The following is a 13,692-nucleotide window of genomic DNA, read 5'->3' as shown; positions in this document are numbered from 1 at the left end:
TTGGCGGACCACCACAGGTGGGGCCTCTATCCCCAGCTCCTGGAGAATGGCCGGAATGAGAGGCGACAGTTCCTCTCTGCGGAACAGTCGGACTACCTTGGGGTCATCCCCTTCAACGGCCTGTGCTCCTTTTCCCGCGCTGGGCTGGGCGGATCCATCTGCCGCTGCCTCCTCGGCCCCCTTCAGGGGCTCCTCGGGAGAATCCGTATCCGCCACGGAGGAATCTTCTGAATCAGACTCCTGCGGCACCCCGCGTGGGAGCCGCTTCCCCCGTGACGGCTCCTGGGTGATCTCCGCAGCCTTCTTAGCCTTCCTCTTCCTTGGTGGGGCCTTGTGGGAACTCTCCCCAGAGACTCCCCCTCATCTGCGCTTGCTGCGCTTGTATCTAAGCACTTTGCGCAGCAAAAGCGCAAAGTCCTCAGAGAAAGAACCTGAATCCGAAGAATCGTCACCGGAATCCCCCCGGGACCGAAGCCCCTCCGAAACGGCCCCTCCCGCCGTGCCCTGCTGCGGGGAAAGTGCGGGAGGCAAGGCCGAAGCCCCCGCCGCATCCCACGCGATTTCGCGGCCGGTGGCCAAAATGGCCGCCACTCCCGCACTGAGCGGGAACAGATCCTGGGGCCTATCCATCGAGCCCCCACCTCGCGGCGGCGATCGTGCGATCCTGGAGCGGGTCCCCCCGAGATGCCCCGGGACGACCCCTCACCTCCCGGGACGCAAGCCGGAGCAGAGGCCCTTCCCGAGACAGGCGCGCGCGCCGAGCCGCAGGCCCGACATGACGAACCACGCGGCATGCCGGCGATCGCGGGTAAAAAACAGAGAGACGCGCCCACGAATTAAATTAAAAATTAATCCAGCGCCCCCCCGCCGAGAGGAACGGAGCGGCGACGCAAGGTAACGGAGAGCCGGCAAAACAAAATCAGAAACTGGTTTTTTTTTTTTTTTTTTTACTAACGCTTGTCGCTGTCCCCGATCCTGGAGCCCTGTTCCTGCAGGGGTGAGTGAACCGGGCTCCCCGGTGTCACCCCTGACGCTGCTACTAGTGGAGCCGGGTCCTCGACCCTAGCAGCGGCCTCGACCAGGGGGGGGATGGTCCCCTCAGAACCTCATAACCCCCCTGGGAGGCAGGGCGGCCGGGACTTTATTCTTCAATCAAAATAAAACCCAATTTGGAAACAAAAACCACAAACTAGGCTTACCTAAAACAACAGAACTGATAAAAAATAAACCAACCCTGACTAACTACCAGAATCAGGGCGGGCAGGCAGGGCTGTGACTGCACCTGCACCATCTACTGGAGACAGAGTAAGACTGAGGGGCTGTGACTGGCACAGGGTCATATATGGCTCAACCCGACAAGTTTTGCTCTGTCTCCATCTACTGGTGCGGAGTCACAACCCAGGTGTCCTGGACTGATCCTGGTACGTACAGGGAAGACCCTTTGGACTTTCTTAACACCAAATATTCAAAATCTGTGTTCATCCCATCAAGCTCATATATGTCATTAAAGAGGTAAATTGAATAACACAATAACTTTGTTTTATTATTGTTATTCATAAATTAGAACAATAACATTAATCTTGGAATATTATATATTTTTAATATAAATGAGAGGTTTTCACAAGATAGGTTGTGTTGTGAAACATTTTTTTATGTATATATTTAAGGAAACATACATAAATTGTCGAAATACATTTCATTCGTTTAACCTTTAACCTCTGGTTTGCTAGTAGACTGAATTACTATATCCCGAAATTATGTTTGTCTAAAAAGTGTGTCACCAACATGAAAAGTTTGGAAAGCTCTGACCTAGAGACTCCCTTAGACTTAAGTCTCTTTCTCAAAAGTGGTCTAAGACCACTAGAGGAAGTTTTACCCCCAGCCTGCAGCTTCCCTTCCCTTCTGGTTTTAAAAGCCTTATGGAGAATTAAAATAAACTCCGAGGAGGAGGAGTCAGAAGCCCCCTTGGGGCTATCCTCCGTTGTAGGTGAGAGAGGCTGTAAAGGTTTGCTCCTTCCAGGAAACTCAGGTTGAGGAGAGAGAGGAGGCGGGAGATTCCCCCTCCCCCATAGCTGCACGAGTCGCTGATTTAAAAGACTCCAAAATGGTCTCCGTTCCCGCGCTCAGCGTGAACGGATCTGCCTCAGCTGATCTCGGTGCAGCTAACACTAAAGGAGCTCAGACAAGCCTTGCCTTTAACCATTTTTGCGGCCCCGGAGGATCCCTCCCCCCCCGGAAGACACGCCAAGCATAGCCCCTCCCGAGAAAGACGCGCGCGGGCTGAGCCACATGCAAGGCACGCAGACAAGCGCGGCATCGGGCAGCGGGCCTGAGAAAGCTAAAATTCAATTCTGTAAAAAAAAAAAAAAAAAAAAAATTAGAAAAATAATCGTGGTCCGCCCAAGCGCCGAGTCAGGGAGGGAAGAGAGCCGCAAGCATCAGTGACAGTGACAGAAAATGAAAAGAAAAATCAAACCTCTTTTTTTTTTTTTAAAAGACTTGCCCGGCAGTGGTCCATGGATCTGATCCGGCGGGGTGCAGTGAACTGGGCTCCCCAGTGTCGCACCCAGAGCTGCTAGCTTGGAACAAGAGGGCCACTGACCCTGTAATGCAGCTGCTTCAACAACCAGCGGTGGATGGTCCCCTCAGGACCTTACAAACCCCCTGGGAGGCTGAGGACAGAAACTGTTTTTTTTTTTGTTTTGTTTTTTAAATGAAAGTATAAATGTTTTACTGACCGAAAACTCTCTAAAACTCACAGAACTCACTACTGTAACTCCACTAAACAATCAGCACAGACTGTAGGCCTTGCACCTCCACCTACTACTGGAGACAGAGAAATACTGCCAGACTGTAGGTGGCACCATCCTATATAAGGCAGAGTTTTGTTTTGAAAATTTCTGTCTCCATCTGCTAGAGAGGGGGGGCAAAACCCAGGAGTCTGGACTAATCCGGGTACGTACAGGGAATAAGGATTCCTGCTGTTAGTTAATTTTTTTTTTTTTTTTTTTTTTTTAAAGACCAAACCACCGGGACCACAGTTTCTGCCACCTTCATCTGCTGGAGACAGAGAAATATTGAAGGGGGCTGCAGGTGGTGCACCATACTTACAGGGGGTGCCCTTCAAGTTTTTCTCTGTCTCCATCTGCTGGAAGGGAGGCAAAACCCAGCAGTCTGGACTGATCCGGATACGTATAGGGAAAGGCAGCTGCTGGCTCCAAAACTGCCCTGGAATTCACTCGATTCATTGACAAGAGTGAGCCATCAGGAAACAAGAAGAAGCCAACTGCAAGGTCATCATCACTGCTTCAAATGCTTGCTTAAGAATGGCCTCAATCCATCTAGATTGCACATTCTTCAAGGCCGATCTTCCCTCCACAGGGATAGTCGTCCGCTTAGAGACGGCACAGACAAGCACGTCCACTTTCTGAAAAACGCAAACGCTCTCTCACCACTGGATCCAGGAGTACAGGCTTTCCAAAACTCGACTCCCTTTGAAATTAGCCTCCAGGGTGCCCACTCAAGATCAATCTATTCTTGAATGGCCTCCATAACAGGGAAAAAACAAGAAGCTTTACGCAAAGAGATCAAAATGAGATTTTTCTTTGGTTCATATATGGAATCTACCCCAGGTACTCCCAGTATCTTTAATATTTGGGAAACCAGAGCCGGTAGCTCATCTCTATGAAAGAACTGCAACATAGTCCTATAGGGTTCCAGTCCCAGAGGAATTTCTCCATCCTCTAGGGAATCAGACTCAGCCTCATCTGTGCCATCCAGATTCCTCTCGGGAGGACCTGCTGCTGATCTAGGTGTACTTCGGCGCTTAACAGTAGTACAGGGCAAGTGAGAGATCACCACCTTCCCCTCTGACCTGGCAGGATTGTACAGGGCTGAGAACTGCACCTAAAGAAAGGATGGCAATCCTTGAAAACATTCTACCCAAGAAAAGGCAGAAAGAGCCATGTCAAAACCAGAAGGCACATGTGCTGTGCCCACTGAGCTACCTTCCCCTTGCTGATGAACCATTTAAGGGAGTTCAAAGGTCAGGCACCTTTCCTGACATGGTCTTTAACCAGTCCATCATTAGGCTGGGAAGAACCAGGCTTAGTAAAATCAATGGAAAATATTTCTCCCTGAGCCTCTAAGCAGCGCTGACACACGTTAGAGGCCACGCCAGGCTGAGATGCCCAAATAGGACAGGCAAATATACACACAGGGTAAAGAATTCCAAATATCTCCTGATAAATATACAATTGTATTAAACACAAGGAGTACTACGCTTTTTTTTAGAATTAATAAAGTTTTGCACATTATTCTATCTAGACAAAATTCTCACTACCACATTCAAACACATTCACACACACCTAAAATCATGTTAAAAACATCATGTTAAAAACATGATTTTAGGTGTGTGTGAATGTGTTTGAATGTGGTAGTGAGAATTTTATTGTCTAGATAGAATTAATAAAGTTTTGCACATTATTCTAAAAAAAGTGTAGTACTCCTTGTGTTTAATACAATCAAATAGCACAGGCAGCACAGAGGGAAAAGCACTTAGGTTTCCTAGCCACAGGGAGCCACTAGTCTGTCAGTACGCTTAACAGGAGACTGAGGGCATGCGTCCAGCTGAATTCACACTGTAAAATTTAGTCACCCAAAATTTAGGCTTCGCAAAGCTAAGCGACCCAAACTTAAGCGTACAACAATGCGTCCAATTGTGCGCACTGACAAGTACGCGGCTAATACAGAAGCCACTATCATCTGGATGCCCAAGCAGGCTTCTGACTAAGCGCCCAAAACTGGGCGCATAGCCTGGATACACAGCCAGATGCACTTGCACACACCGACTATCCTGAAGAGGGCAGCCTAATACGCAAGAAAAGGCATGCGAAAACGGTGCCATGGCATACCACATGGCGCACAGAGAAAAGCCTATCATTGGGGCCTAGCGCACAAGGGCTGCTCAACCCACCAGCTGCCCACATCCCTTAACCTCCCTCAGGGGCGGTAATGAACATCAGAAGAGCTCGCTGAGCACGGAGACCAGGGGAAGAGGGCACATACAGTCACCACCATGCTCAGCCTCCTGTGCCTACTGCTTTTCAGCTGTTTTACAGCTAAGTCCACACAGGATGAGAAAACCAGCTACCGGACAAGGCACTCATCTGAAGGACCACAGAAATCATCTCAGGAATTCTCAACTGGGGGAGGGACCATTTGGTATCACCACAGGAGGGCGGGGCAAATTACATTTCCTTTTATTTCTCCTTCTAAAACTTGAAGCAATCTCCAGTAGGGAGATGCACATCCACCATCTGCTGGAGACTGAGAATACTGACAGGCTGATGTCACTGCAGGAGTATATATACTGTGACGTCAGCTTTGCTCCATCTTCTGATAGAGATGCATAACCCACTGGTTCTGGATTCATCTGACTAGATGCTAAGAAATGTCCATTTTGTTTTATTTCTCCTGGTTTTGTGTAATATCTAATTATACAAATTGCTTATTACCTGCCTAGAACTGGGGATACAGCAGGATAGGATAATTGGTTCTTACCTGCTAATTTTCGTTCCTGTAATACCACGGATCAGTCCAGACCATGGGTTGAGCCTCCTGTCCAGCAGATGGAGACAGAGAAAAACTGAAAGGGTCTCCTATATCAGGACAGAGCCTACCCTGCATCCCTTCAGTATAAACGTTATCAAAGCAGAAAAATAGAGAGATAACCAACGTAAGATCAAGCAAGCAACAAGTAACTAACAGATGGAACAATGCAAAGCTCTGTAAAGAACCGCTCTTGCATAATTATCCCTATCCATCAAATAGATGCTTCCAGTGCCATAAAATTCTGATAGCAGCAGACAGATCTTCCAAAATGCTGTGAAGAAAAACAAGAGAAAAACACTGAGCGGACATAGCAACACTAGCCAGGCGGGCGTCTGGACTGATCCGTGGTACTACAGGAACGAAAATTTGCAGGTAAGAACCAAATTTTCCTTTCCCTGTTCGTACCCGGATCAGTCCAGACCATGGGATGTACCCAAAGCTTCCCTAAACAGGGTGGGACCGCGACAGTCCCGCTCGAAGACCCTGCCATCCGAAGGAGCCAAAAATTGACACCTGTACAACGAGAGACTTCCAAGTAGCTGCTCCCCAGATGTCCTGATAGAGATCGACTGACACTCTGCCCCAGAAAACAGCCTAGGAATGTAAAAAGAGTGGGCCGTTAAGAACCTCCAGAGCCATCCGGTCCTAAGAGAAGCACACCGGCGCAATCGCCTCCTTGAGGCTGCAAGCAATCGTAGGCTCAGAAGCCTTGGTTCGTCCCTGAGGACCACTCCAAAAGATAAGAAATGATCAGAGACCCGGGACTCAATTGTAAACTGGAAACACTTTATAAGCACCTTTTGCCCATCAAGGAGCCACCAGCTCGCACCAGGTGTATTCGCAATGCCCTCAGTAGGAAGGCAGGGAGCTCCACTAACTGACCCCTACAAGACAACGCTTGGGGCTCCGACACTCCTCAGGCTGAACAAGTAGAGACGAGAGTACAAAGCTTGACTCCCTAGAGGAATCCACTACATCCAGATGTGCAGACACCGAGAATACACCCGAGAGCAGAAAACCGTACCCATAGAGATTGAAAAAGACAAACCAGGCTGGAAATGAAAGACCTGAGATACCAGAGCCTTGTGTACCGGTCTTCCGGACTCAGCCCAGACAATCACAAAAACTCCTCAAAGTAGGGCGCAAGCGAGAGAGAGAGAGGGTGTACGAACCCGAGTGAAAATAAGTTCTTCCTGATATCCCTTCAGGCATAGATGCCGCCTTTCAAAACCAGGCAGCTAGATAGAAGCGATCGGACTGATTGAAAATACTAGCCTCTGTCGTAGCGGGTGTGAAGTATGGCTGGGGAGAGGGGGACCAAGTATTACAAGGTTCACTATATCCGCGTACCACGGCCTGCGAAGCCACTCGGGTGCGATCCTTCCAAGTATCTCTCCCACCGGAGGCCAAGGAGGAAATATGTACCGGGAAAACGTTGTAAAACCCGGGAAGATCCAGGGCATGCTCTCCCTCCGAAGAGTGTACCCCTCTGCAGCTGAAGAATCTGCAAGCCATTGTCCAGTGGGGAGGAAGGGGACCCCACCTGCGACGATCAGCTCCATAGGTCTGCCGGAGAGCTCCCACCCTCCGGGGCCTAAACACCGATGACTGAGGAAGTCTGCTTGAACAAGCAGAGGCAACAGGCGATGTCCGATGTCCCCCTGTTGTTGATGTAGGGTGCACCGCCTTGCGATGGAACAGAGGAAGAAAGACATTGAGGGCCAAACTTACCCTCCGGGGCTCTAGACAAGTGGCGTGCCAGCGGGTTTGGACTGAGGACCAGTATCCCTGTGTAGCTTGAGTTTGACCCAGGGAACTGGCGCCCAAACCCCAAAGGTGAATAGAAAACTGAGGAAATAAGGGAACCGCAGGTTCTACCGTCTGAATCTGCTGGAGACAGAGAAATACTGAAGGGATGCAGGGTAGGCTCTGTCCTGATATAGGATACCCTTTCAGTTTTTCTGTTTTCATCTGCTGGACAGGAGGCTCAACCCACGGTATGGACTGATCCGGGTACATAGAGGGAAATATGTTTTTATAATAAATAATTATAGGGAGTCTGATGCAGACCCCGCATCATTTTGGTAGCCCTTCTCTAGACCTTCTCATTTCCATCTATATACTTCTCACTAAGAACCTGTACAAAATTACCTCTTCTTTTCTATTAGTTATACCCCTTCTTTTGTCCCCTAACATCTCTCTGGCTCAAGCCACCACCTTGCTGCAGCTGGAAGGGGAAGAAAATCAGGAGACAGCATTTGGCAAAGTGCTTTACCTTTGGAGGGAAACAGGGGTGATTTAGCAGCCCGGTTAAAGAAGAGGCTGCCGGGTTTCATGGCACTGGAGCTATTCTCTTCCTCCTTCACCACAAACTGTCCCAGCTTGGTGACTCTCTGTACCAGGAGTGAAGAGAAAAACACAGTCACTGCAGGAACACTTTCTCCTTTTAAATGGCTCATGGCAGACTACCTACCGGAGCAGAGACTGAGGAGGCAGCAGTTTCAGCCTCACTGGGGTCTGGAGGAGAATGGAATCGTATAAAGGAGAGTCCATATGATAGATTCTAAAGGAGCAAAGAAAAGGGGCATCAGTAGGAGGGTAAGAAAATGGCCAACCAGTAAAGGCAGTGGCTCTTCAGAGATGATCACTACAAATTCTGTATCTCTTGGGAGTCTGGGATGGCAGAACACTGCAAAAAACGGGAAGCAAACTGCATTAATTACATCTCACTAAAGCATATGTCAGGAGGAGTTTTACAAAGACCAGTGACCTTGCTAGGGGTGCAGCGTGCATTTTACATCTAACAGTTTTATAGTGCAGAATCATCCTGACAGGATCATCTTATCCTCATCTGACTGCCACCATCAGTCCCAGGCTTTGGATGCAGCTGGCTCCTCACCTTGTTGTAAGGCTGTGTGCACACAATCTTCACTCTGTCCCACTTCTTTTCTGCTGTTCCCTTTACCAGCTTCTCTGGCCCAAACATCCGGACACGGTTTGAGCTGCTACTACTCTTGCTTTCTGCAGGGGACATGAAGGAGGAAGTGACCAGGATCACCTAAGCAAAGAACGAAGGATGTGCAAGAAGGAGAACCATCATTAATATCAGGGGATCACAAAACTAACATCAGCTCATGTGTTAGTATAACAATACAGATGGTTCTTGTATGGATAATTGCACTAACAAGAGGAGAAACTATTTTAGACCTAAGTCCTTAGTGGAACACTGGATTTGGTGTGAGGTAACAATATTGGAGTCACTTGGCAATAGTGATCACAATAACTTAACTGGAGGGAGCGCAAAAAAGAAATCTAGTATGACAGCATTTGACTTTCTAAAAGGTAACTATGATAACATGAGGAAAATGATTAGAAAAAAAACCTGAAAGGAGCAATGGAGAAATTACTTACCTGATAATTTTGTTTTCCTTAGTGTAGACAGATGGACTCAGGACCAATGGGATATGTACTCCCCTGCTAGCAGATGGAGACGGAGTCAGGTTTCAAAGCTGACATCACCTTAGATATACCCCTGCAATGACCTAAGCCCTCCAGTATTCTCTTCAAAAGCCATTGTGGACATATTATTGAAAAACTTGATTAAAATTTGATTAAAAAACAGATGACTGTAAACAGTACTCAAACATAAGTGCTGAATCCCAGCAAGATTATAGATGCCCTGATCAAGGGACTGGGCGACGGCTTACCCATAACCTCTTGGAATCAAGATTTTATCTCATGGGCGATTCCCTGGCACTGTTCTTGGACTCAGCATCCCATCCACGTCTGCCCATCTGTCTACACTAAGGAAAATGAAATTATCAGATAAGTAATTTCCCCATTTCCTAGCATTCAGCCAAATGGACTCAGGAACAATGGGATGTACAAAAGCTACTCCCGAATGGGGCGGGAGGCTGCCTGCGGTGAGATTAGCACCACCCTTGCAAAGGCCGCGTCCTCTCGGGCCCAAACATCCAGGCGATAGAATCTGGAGAAGATGTGCAAGGAAGACCATGTCACCACTCGGCAGATGTTAACTGAAGACAGCAGCTTAGTTTCCATCTAGGATACTGCCTGGGCACTAGTGGAATGAACTTTAACCTGAAAGGGTAATGGCTTGCCTGCCTTTACATAAGCTCCCGTGATCACCTCCTTGATCCAGCGAGTTAAGGTAGCTCGCGAAGCTGTCTCACCTTGTTTCCTTCCACCATGAAGAACAAACAAGAGGTCCGTCTTGTGCACCAGTTCCAAGATTTCCAGATACCGCACTAAAAGCCTACTGATGTTTAAATGGCGACGGAGGCAGTAGTCTTCCGTGTCCATGAGCCCATCTAGGGACAGTAAGGAAATGGACTGATTCAAGTGAAACTCTGAGACCACCTTAGGCAAGAAGGAAGGAACGGTGCGAAGCTGTAGTGCTCCAGGAGTTATCCGGAGGGATGGTTCCCGACACAACAATGCCTTAGTTCAGAGATGCGACGAGCTGAGCATATCACCACCAAGAATACAGTCTTCAGTGTCATCAGGCATAGGGATAGACTGTGCAGCGGCCGAAAGGAAGGCCCTGCCAAAAGATCCAACACTAGATTGAGATGCTACAACCCAAGAAAGAGATCTAGGTGTCATAGTGGATAACACATTGAAATCGTCGGTGCAGTGTGCTGCGGCAGTCAAAAAAGCAAACAGAATGTTGGGAATTATTAGAAAAGGAATGATGAATAAAACAGAAAGTGTCATAATGCCTCTGTATCGCTCCATGGTGAGACCGCACCTTGAATACTGTGTACAATTCTGGTCGCCGCATCTCAAAAAAGATATAATTTATTTATTTATTTAAGGGTTTTTATATACCGCAGTACGTAAAGAAATACATCACCGCGGTTTACATTTAACAATAACTTAGCAACAGGCTTTACAATTGACATTATTAATAGGTATTAAATAAAATAAATTCCATATAACAGTATTGACGGAAAACAGGCTGTACAGACTGTGGACCATCCAATAATGTATAACATACAATTAAAATATTGATGTAACTATTAAACCTTTACGAACCAACACTAAAACTAAATAGCATCTAATACAATACCGGTTCTGAGAGTGGATACAAGTTCTATATTGCACTGAAGACATTTCTGTTATTTAAGCTAATTAAAATCATGAAGGGGATGGGTGGGCAGGTAAGGTGAAGAAGGAGATTGAGGAGGGAAAGAGGGTAGGATGGGAACGGAGTATGGGGAGAGAGGGTAGCAACTTGAATGGCATTTCAGTTAATTGGATATCATTGTGTGAATGCTAGTTCAAATAACCACGTTTTGAGTCCTTGTTTGAATTTCTTATGGCAGGGTTCCAGACGTAATTGCGATGAAGAAGGTACAGAGAAGGGCTACCAAAATGATAAGGGGAATGGAACAGCTCCCCTATGAGGAAAGACTAAAGAGGTTAGGACTTTTCAGCTTGGAGAAGAGACGACTGAGGGGGGATATGATAGAGGTGTTTAAAATCATGAGAGGTCTAGAACGGGTAGATGTGAATCTGTTATTTACTCTTTCGGATAGTAGAAAGACTAGGGGGCACTCCATGAAGTTAGCATGGGGCACATTTAAAACTAATCGGAGAAAGTTCTTTTTTACTCAAGGCACAATTAAACTCTGGAATTTGTTGCCAGAGAATGTGGTTCGTGCAGTTAGTATAGCTGTGTTTAAAAAAGGATTGGATAATTTCTTGGAGGAGAAGTCCATTACCTGCTATTAAGTTCACTTAGAGAATAGTCACTGCCATTAGCAATGGTTACATGGAATAGACTTAGTTTTTGGGTACTTGCCAGGTTCTTATGGCCTGGATTGGCCACTGTTGGAAACAGGATGCTGGGCTTGATGGACCCTTGGTCTGACCCAGTATGGCATTTTCTTATGTTCTTATGTTCCACAGGGGAACTAGTTGAAGGTGTTTAACCCCTTTTAGGAAACGAGTAAAATCCGGATGTGCCGACAAGCCTCTGAAACAGGAGAGCGCAGCTACCTGGAACTTCAAGGAGTTAAGGGACAACCCTTTTTTCAGGCCGTCCTCTACAGCCAGCCGCATCACCCTCATCTCCAGGCGACTGATGAACCAGGTCACTTCCTCCGACGAAAATTGACCCTGCTCCGATTGGGACTGACACAGCCTCCCCAACCGGTGAGACTGGCATCAGTCGTGACTACCATCCATTGAGGCACCTCAAGGTCCACCCCGCAGCACAAGTGGTCCTGGCCAAGCCACCACAAAAGACTGGACCTGGCGAACTCTGTAAGCGGTAGTGGAAGATGAAACTGCTCTGAAATCAGATCCCACCAGGATAGCAACGCTTTCTGTAGAGATCTAATATGAGCAGACGCCCACAGGACCAGCTCCAAGGTCGAGGCAATGGAACCAAGGACCTGCAAGTAATCCCAGACCCTGGGCACTTGGGGCTTCAACAGGTTCCGAACTTGCGCTTGTAGCTTGAGAATCCACTCCTCAGTGAGAAAAACCTTGCCCAGACGGGTATCATAACATGCACCCAAGAAATCCAGAACCTATGAAGACGAAAGGCGGCTCTTGGCCAGGTTCACACTCCAACCTAAGGATCTCAAGCAGTGCAATACCACTTCCACCGCCTGTCTGAAAAGGTCCTCTGACTTTGCTCAAATGAGCCAATCATCCAGATATGGATGCACCAGCAGCCCCTACTTTCTGAGGGCTGCCGCTACCACCATTACCTTGGTGAAAGTCCTCTGAGCAGTGGCTAGACTGAATGGGAGACTGCAAAATTGAAAATGCTTTATGAGGATCATGAATCTGAGATATCTCTGATGATCGTGGTGAATCTCAATGTGCAAATACTCCTCCGTGAGATCCAGGAAAGCCAAAATCTCCCTGCTGCTATGACAGACCTGAGAGTCTCCATCCTGAAACAGGGGACCTTGAGGGCTGCATTCACCTTCTTCAAAAGTCCAGGACTTCCTTCTTCGGCACCACAAAATAAATGGGAGTACCTTCCCGTCCCCCTCTCCTCCTGGAGGACAGGAACGATGGCTCCCAGCATTCTTAGCCTTTGGATGGTCTGTTAAATGATAAGCTTCTTTGCTAGAGAAGCACAGGGGGATACCATGAAAGGAAAATTGGTTCTTACTTGCTAATTTTTGTTCCTGTAGTACCATGGATCAGTCCAGACCCTGGGTTATGTCACCATCCAGCAGAGGGAGAAAGAGAAATATTCTACTGACTCTGACGTATACCCTGAGGTGCCACCTGCAGTCCATCAGTATTGAACAATATCAAAGCAGAAAATCTAACCAATAACACTAACTAGCTAACTAAACTCTATAATATACTTCCTACTCACAAATCCTAAGTGGAGGCAGAATCCCGAGGAACTGTCAAGATAAACAAACATTGAAAAAACGTAGACAGCATGAAATGCGGTTTAAACACCAAGACATAAAAAGGGTGGGCCTCTGGACTGATCCATGGTACTACAGGAAAGAAAATTAGCAGGTAAGAACCAATTTTCCTTTCCCTGTACGTACCTGGATCAGTCCAGACCCTGGGATGTACCAGAGCTGTTCTATTTGGGGTGGGACACAGAGAGTCCCGCTCGGAGAACACTCTCCCCGAAGGCTGCTGAACCCGGAGCCTGAACATCCAAACGGTAATGATGAGCAAAAGTGTGCAGCGACTTCCAAGTCGCTGCCTTACAAATCTCTTGAGGAAAAACCTGTTGAAACTCCGCCCATGACGTAGCTTGTGACCTAGTGGAATGAGCCCTCAAACCTTCCGAAAGATCCCGACGAGCCAGAAGATAAGCTGACCGTATAGTCTCCTTTAACCAGCGAGCGATTGTAGCCCTGGAGACTTTATGACCCTTAAAAGGACCATTCCACAGAACAAACAAATGACCTGACATTCGAAAACTGTTGGTAACTTCAAGATAACGCAACAGCACACGTCTCACATCCAGTTTCTTGAGATCCTTAAAGGAAGGATCCGTACGATCTAAACACATAAAAGCCGGAAGCTCTATCGACTGATTTAGATGAAAAGAAGAAACAACTT

At 47.4% G+C, this 13,692-nt stretch overlaps 1 protein-coding gene across 6 annotated transcripts in view; it reads right to left on the bottom strand.

The window, feature by feature from the left end:
• The window catches only part of XRCC1 (X-ray repair cross complementing 1), a 339,102-nt gene that overhangs the window by 291,448 nt on the left and 33,962 nt on the right, over nt 1–13,692 (bottom strand). For all 6 annotated transcript variants that reach the window (XR_003852563.1, XM_029576097.1, XM_029576094.1 and 3 more), the window contains exons 4-6: nt 8,513–8,671; nt 8,087–8,176; nt 7,889–8,006 (exon numbers count right to left, since the gene is read on the bottom strand). Coding sequence is in view for 5 of the 6 variants with exons in the window: in XM_029576097.1 (XP_029431957.1) it covers nt 7,889–8,006; nt 8,087–8,176; nt 8,513–8,671 (367 nt within the window). In the remaining variant the exon portion in view is untranslated. The remainder of the gene's footprint in view (nt 1–7,888; nt 8,007–8,086; nt 8,177–8,512; nt 8,672–13,692) is intronic.

Source organism: Rhinatrema bivittatum, chromosome 14, assembly GCF_901001135.1.
Source record: "Rhinatrema bivittatum chromosome 14, aRhiBiv1.1, whole genome shotgun sequence".
In the NCBI taxonomy this organism is placed as follows: domain Eukaryota; kingdom Metazoa; phylum Chordata; class Amphibia; order Gymnophiona; family Rhinatrematidae; genus Rhinatrema; species Rhinatrema bivittatum.
This window is presented reverse-complemented; position numbering and strand designations above follow the sequence as displayed.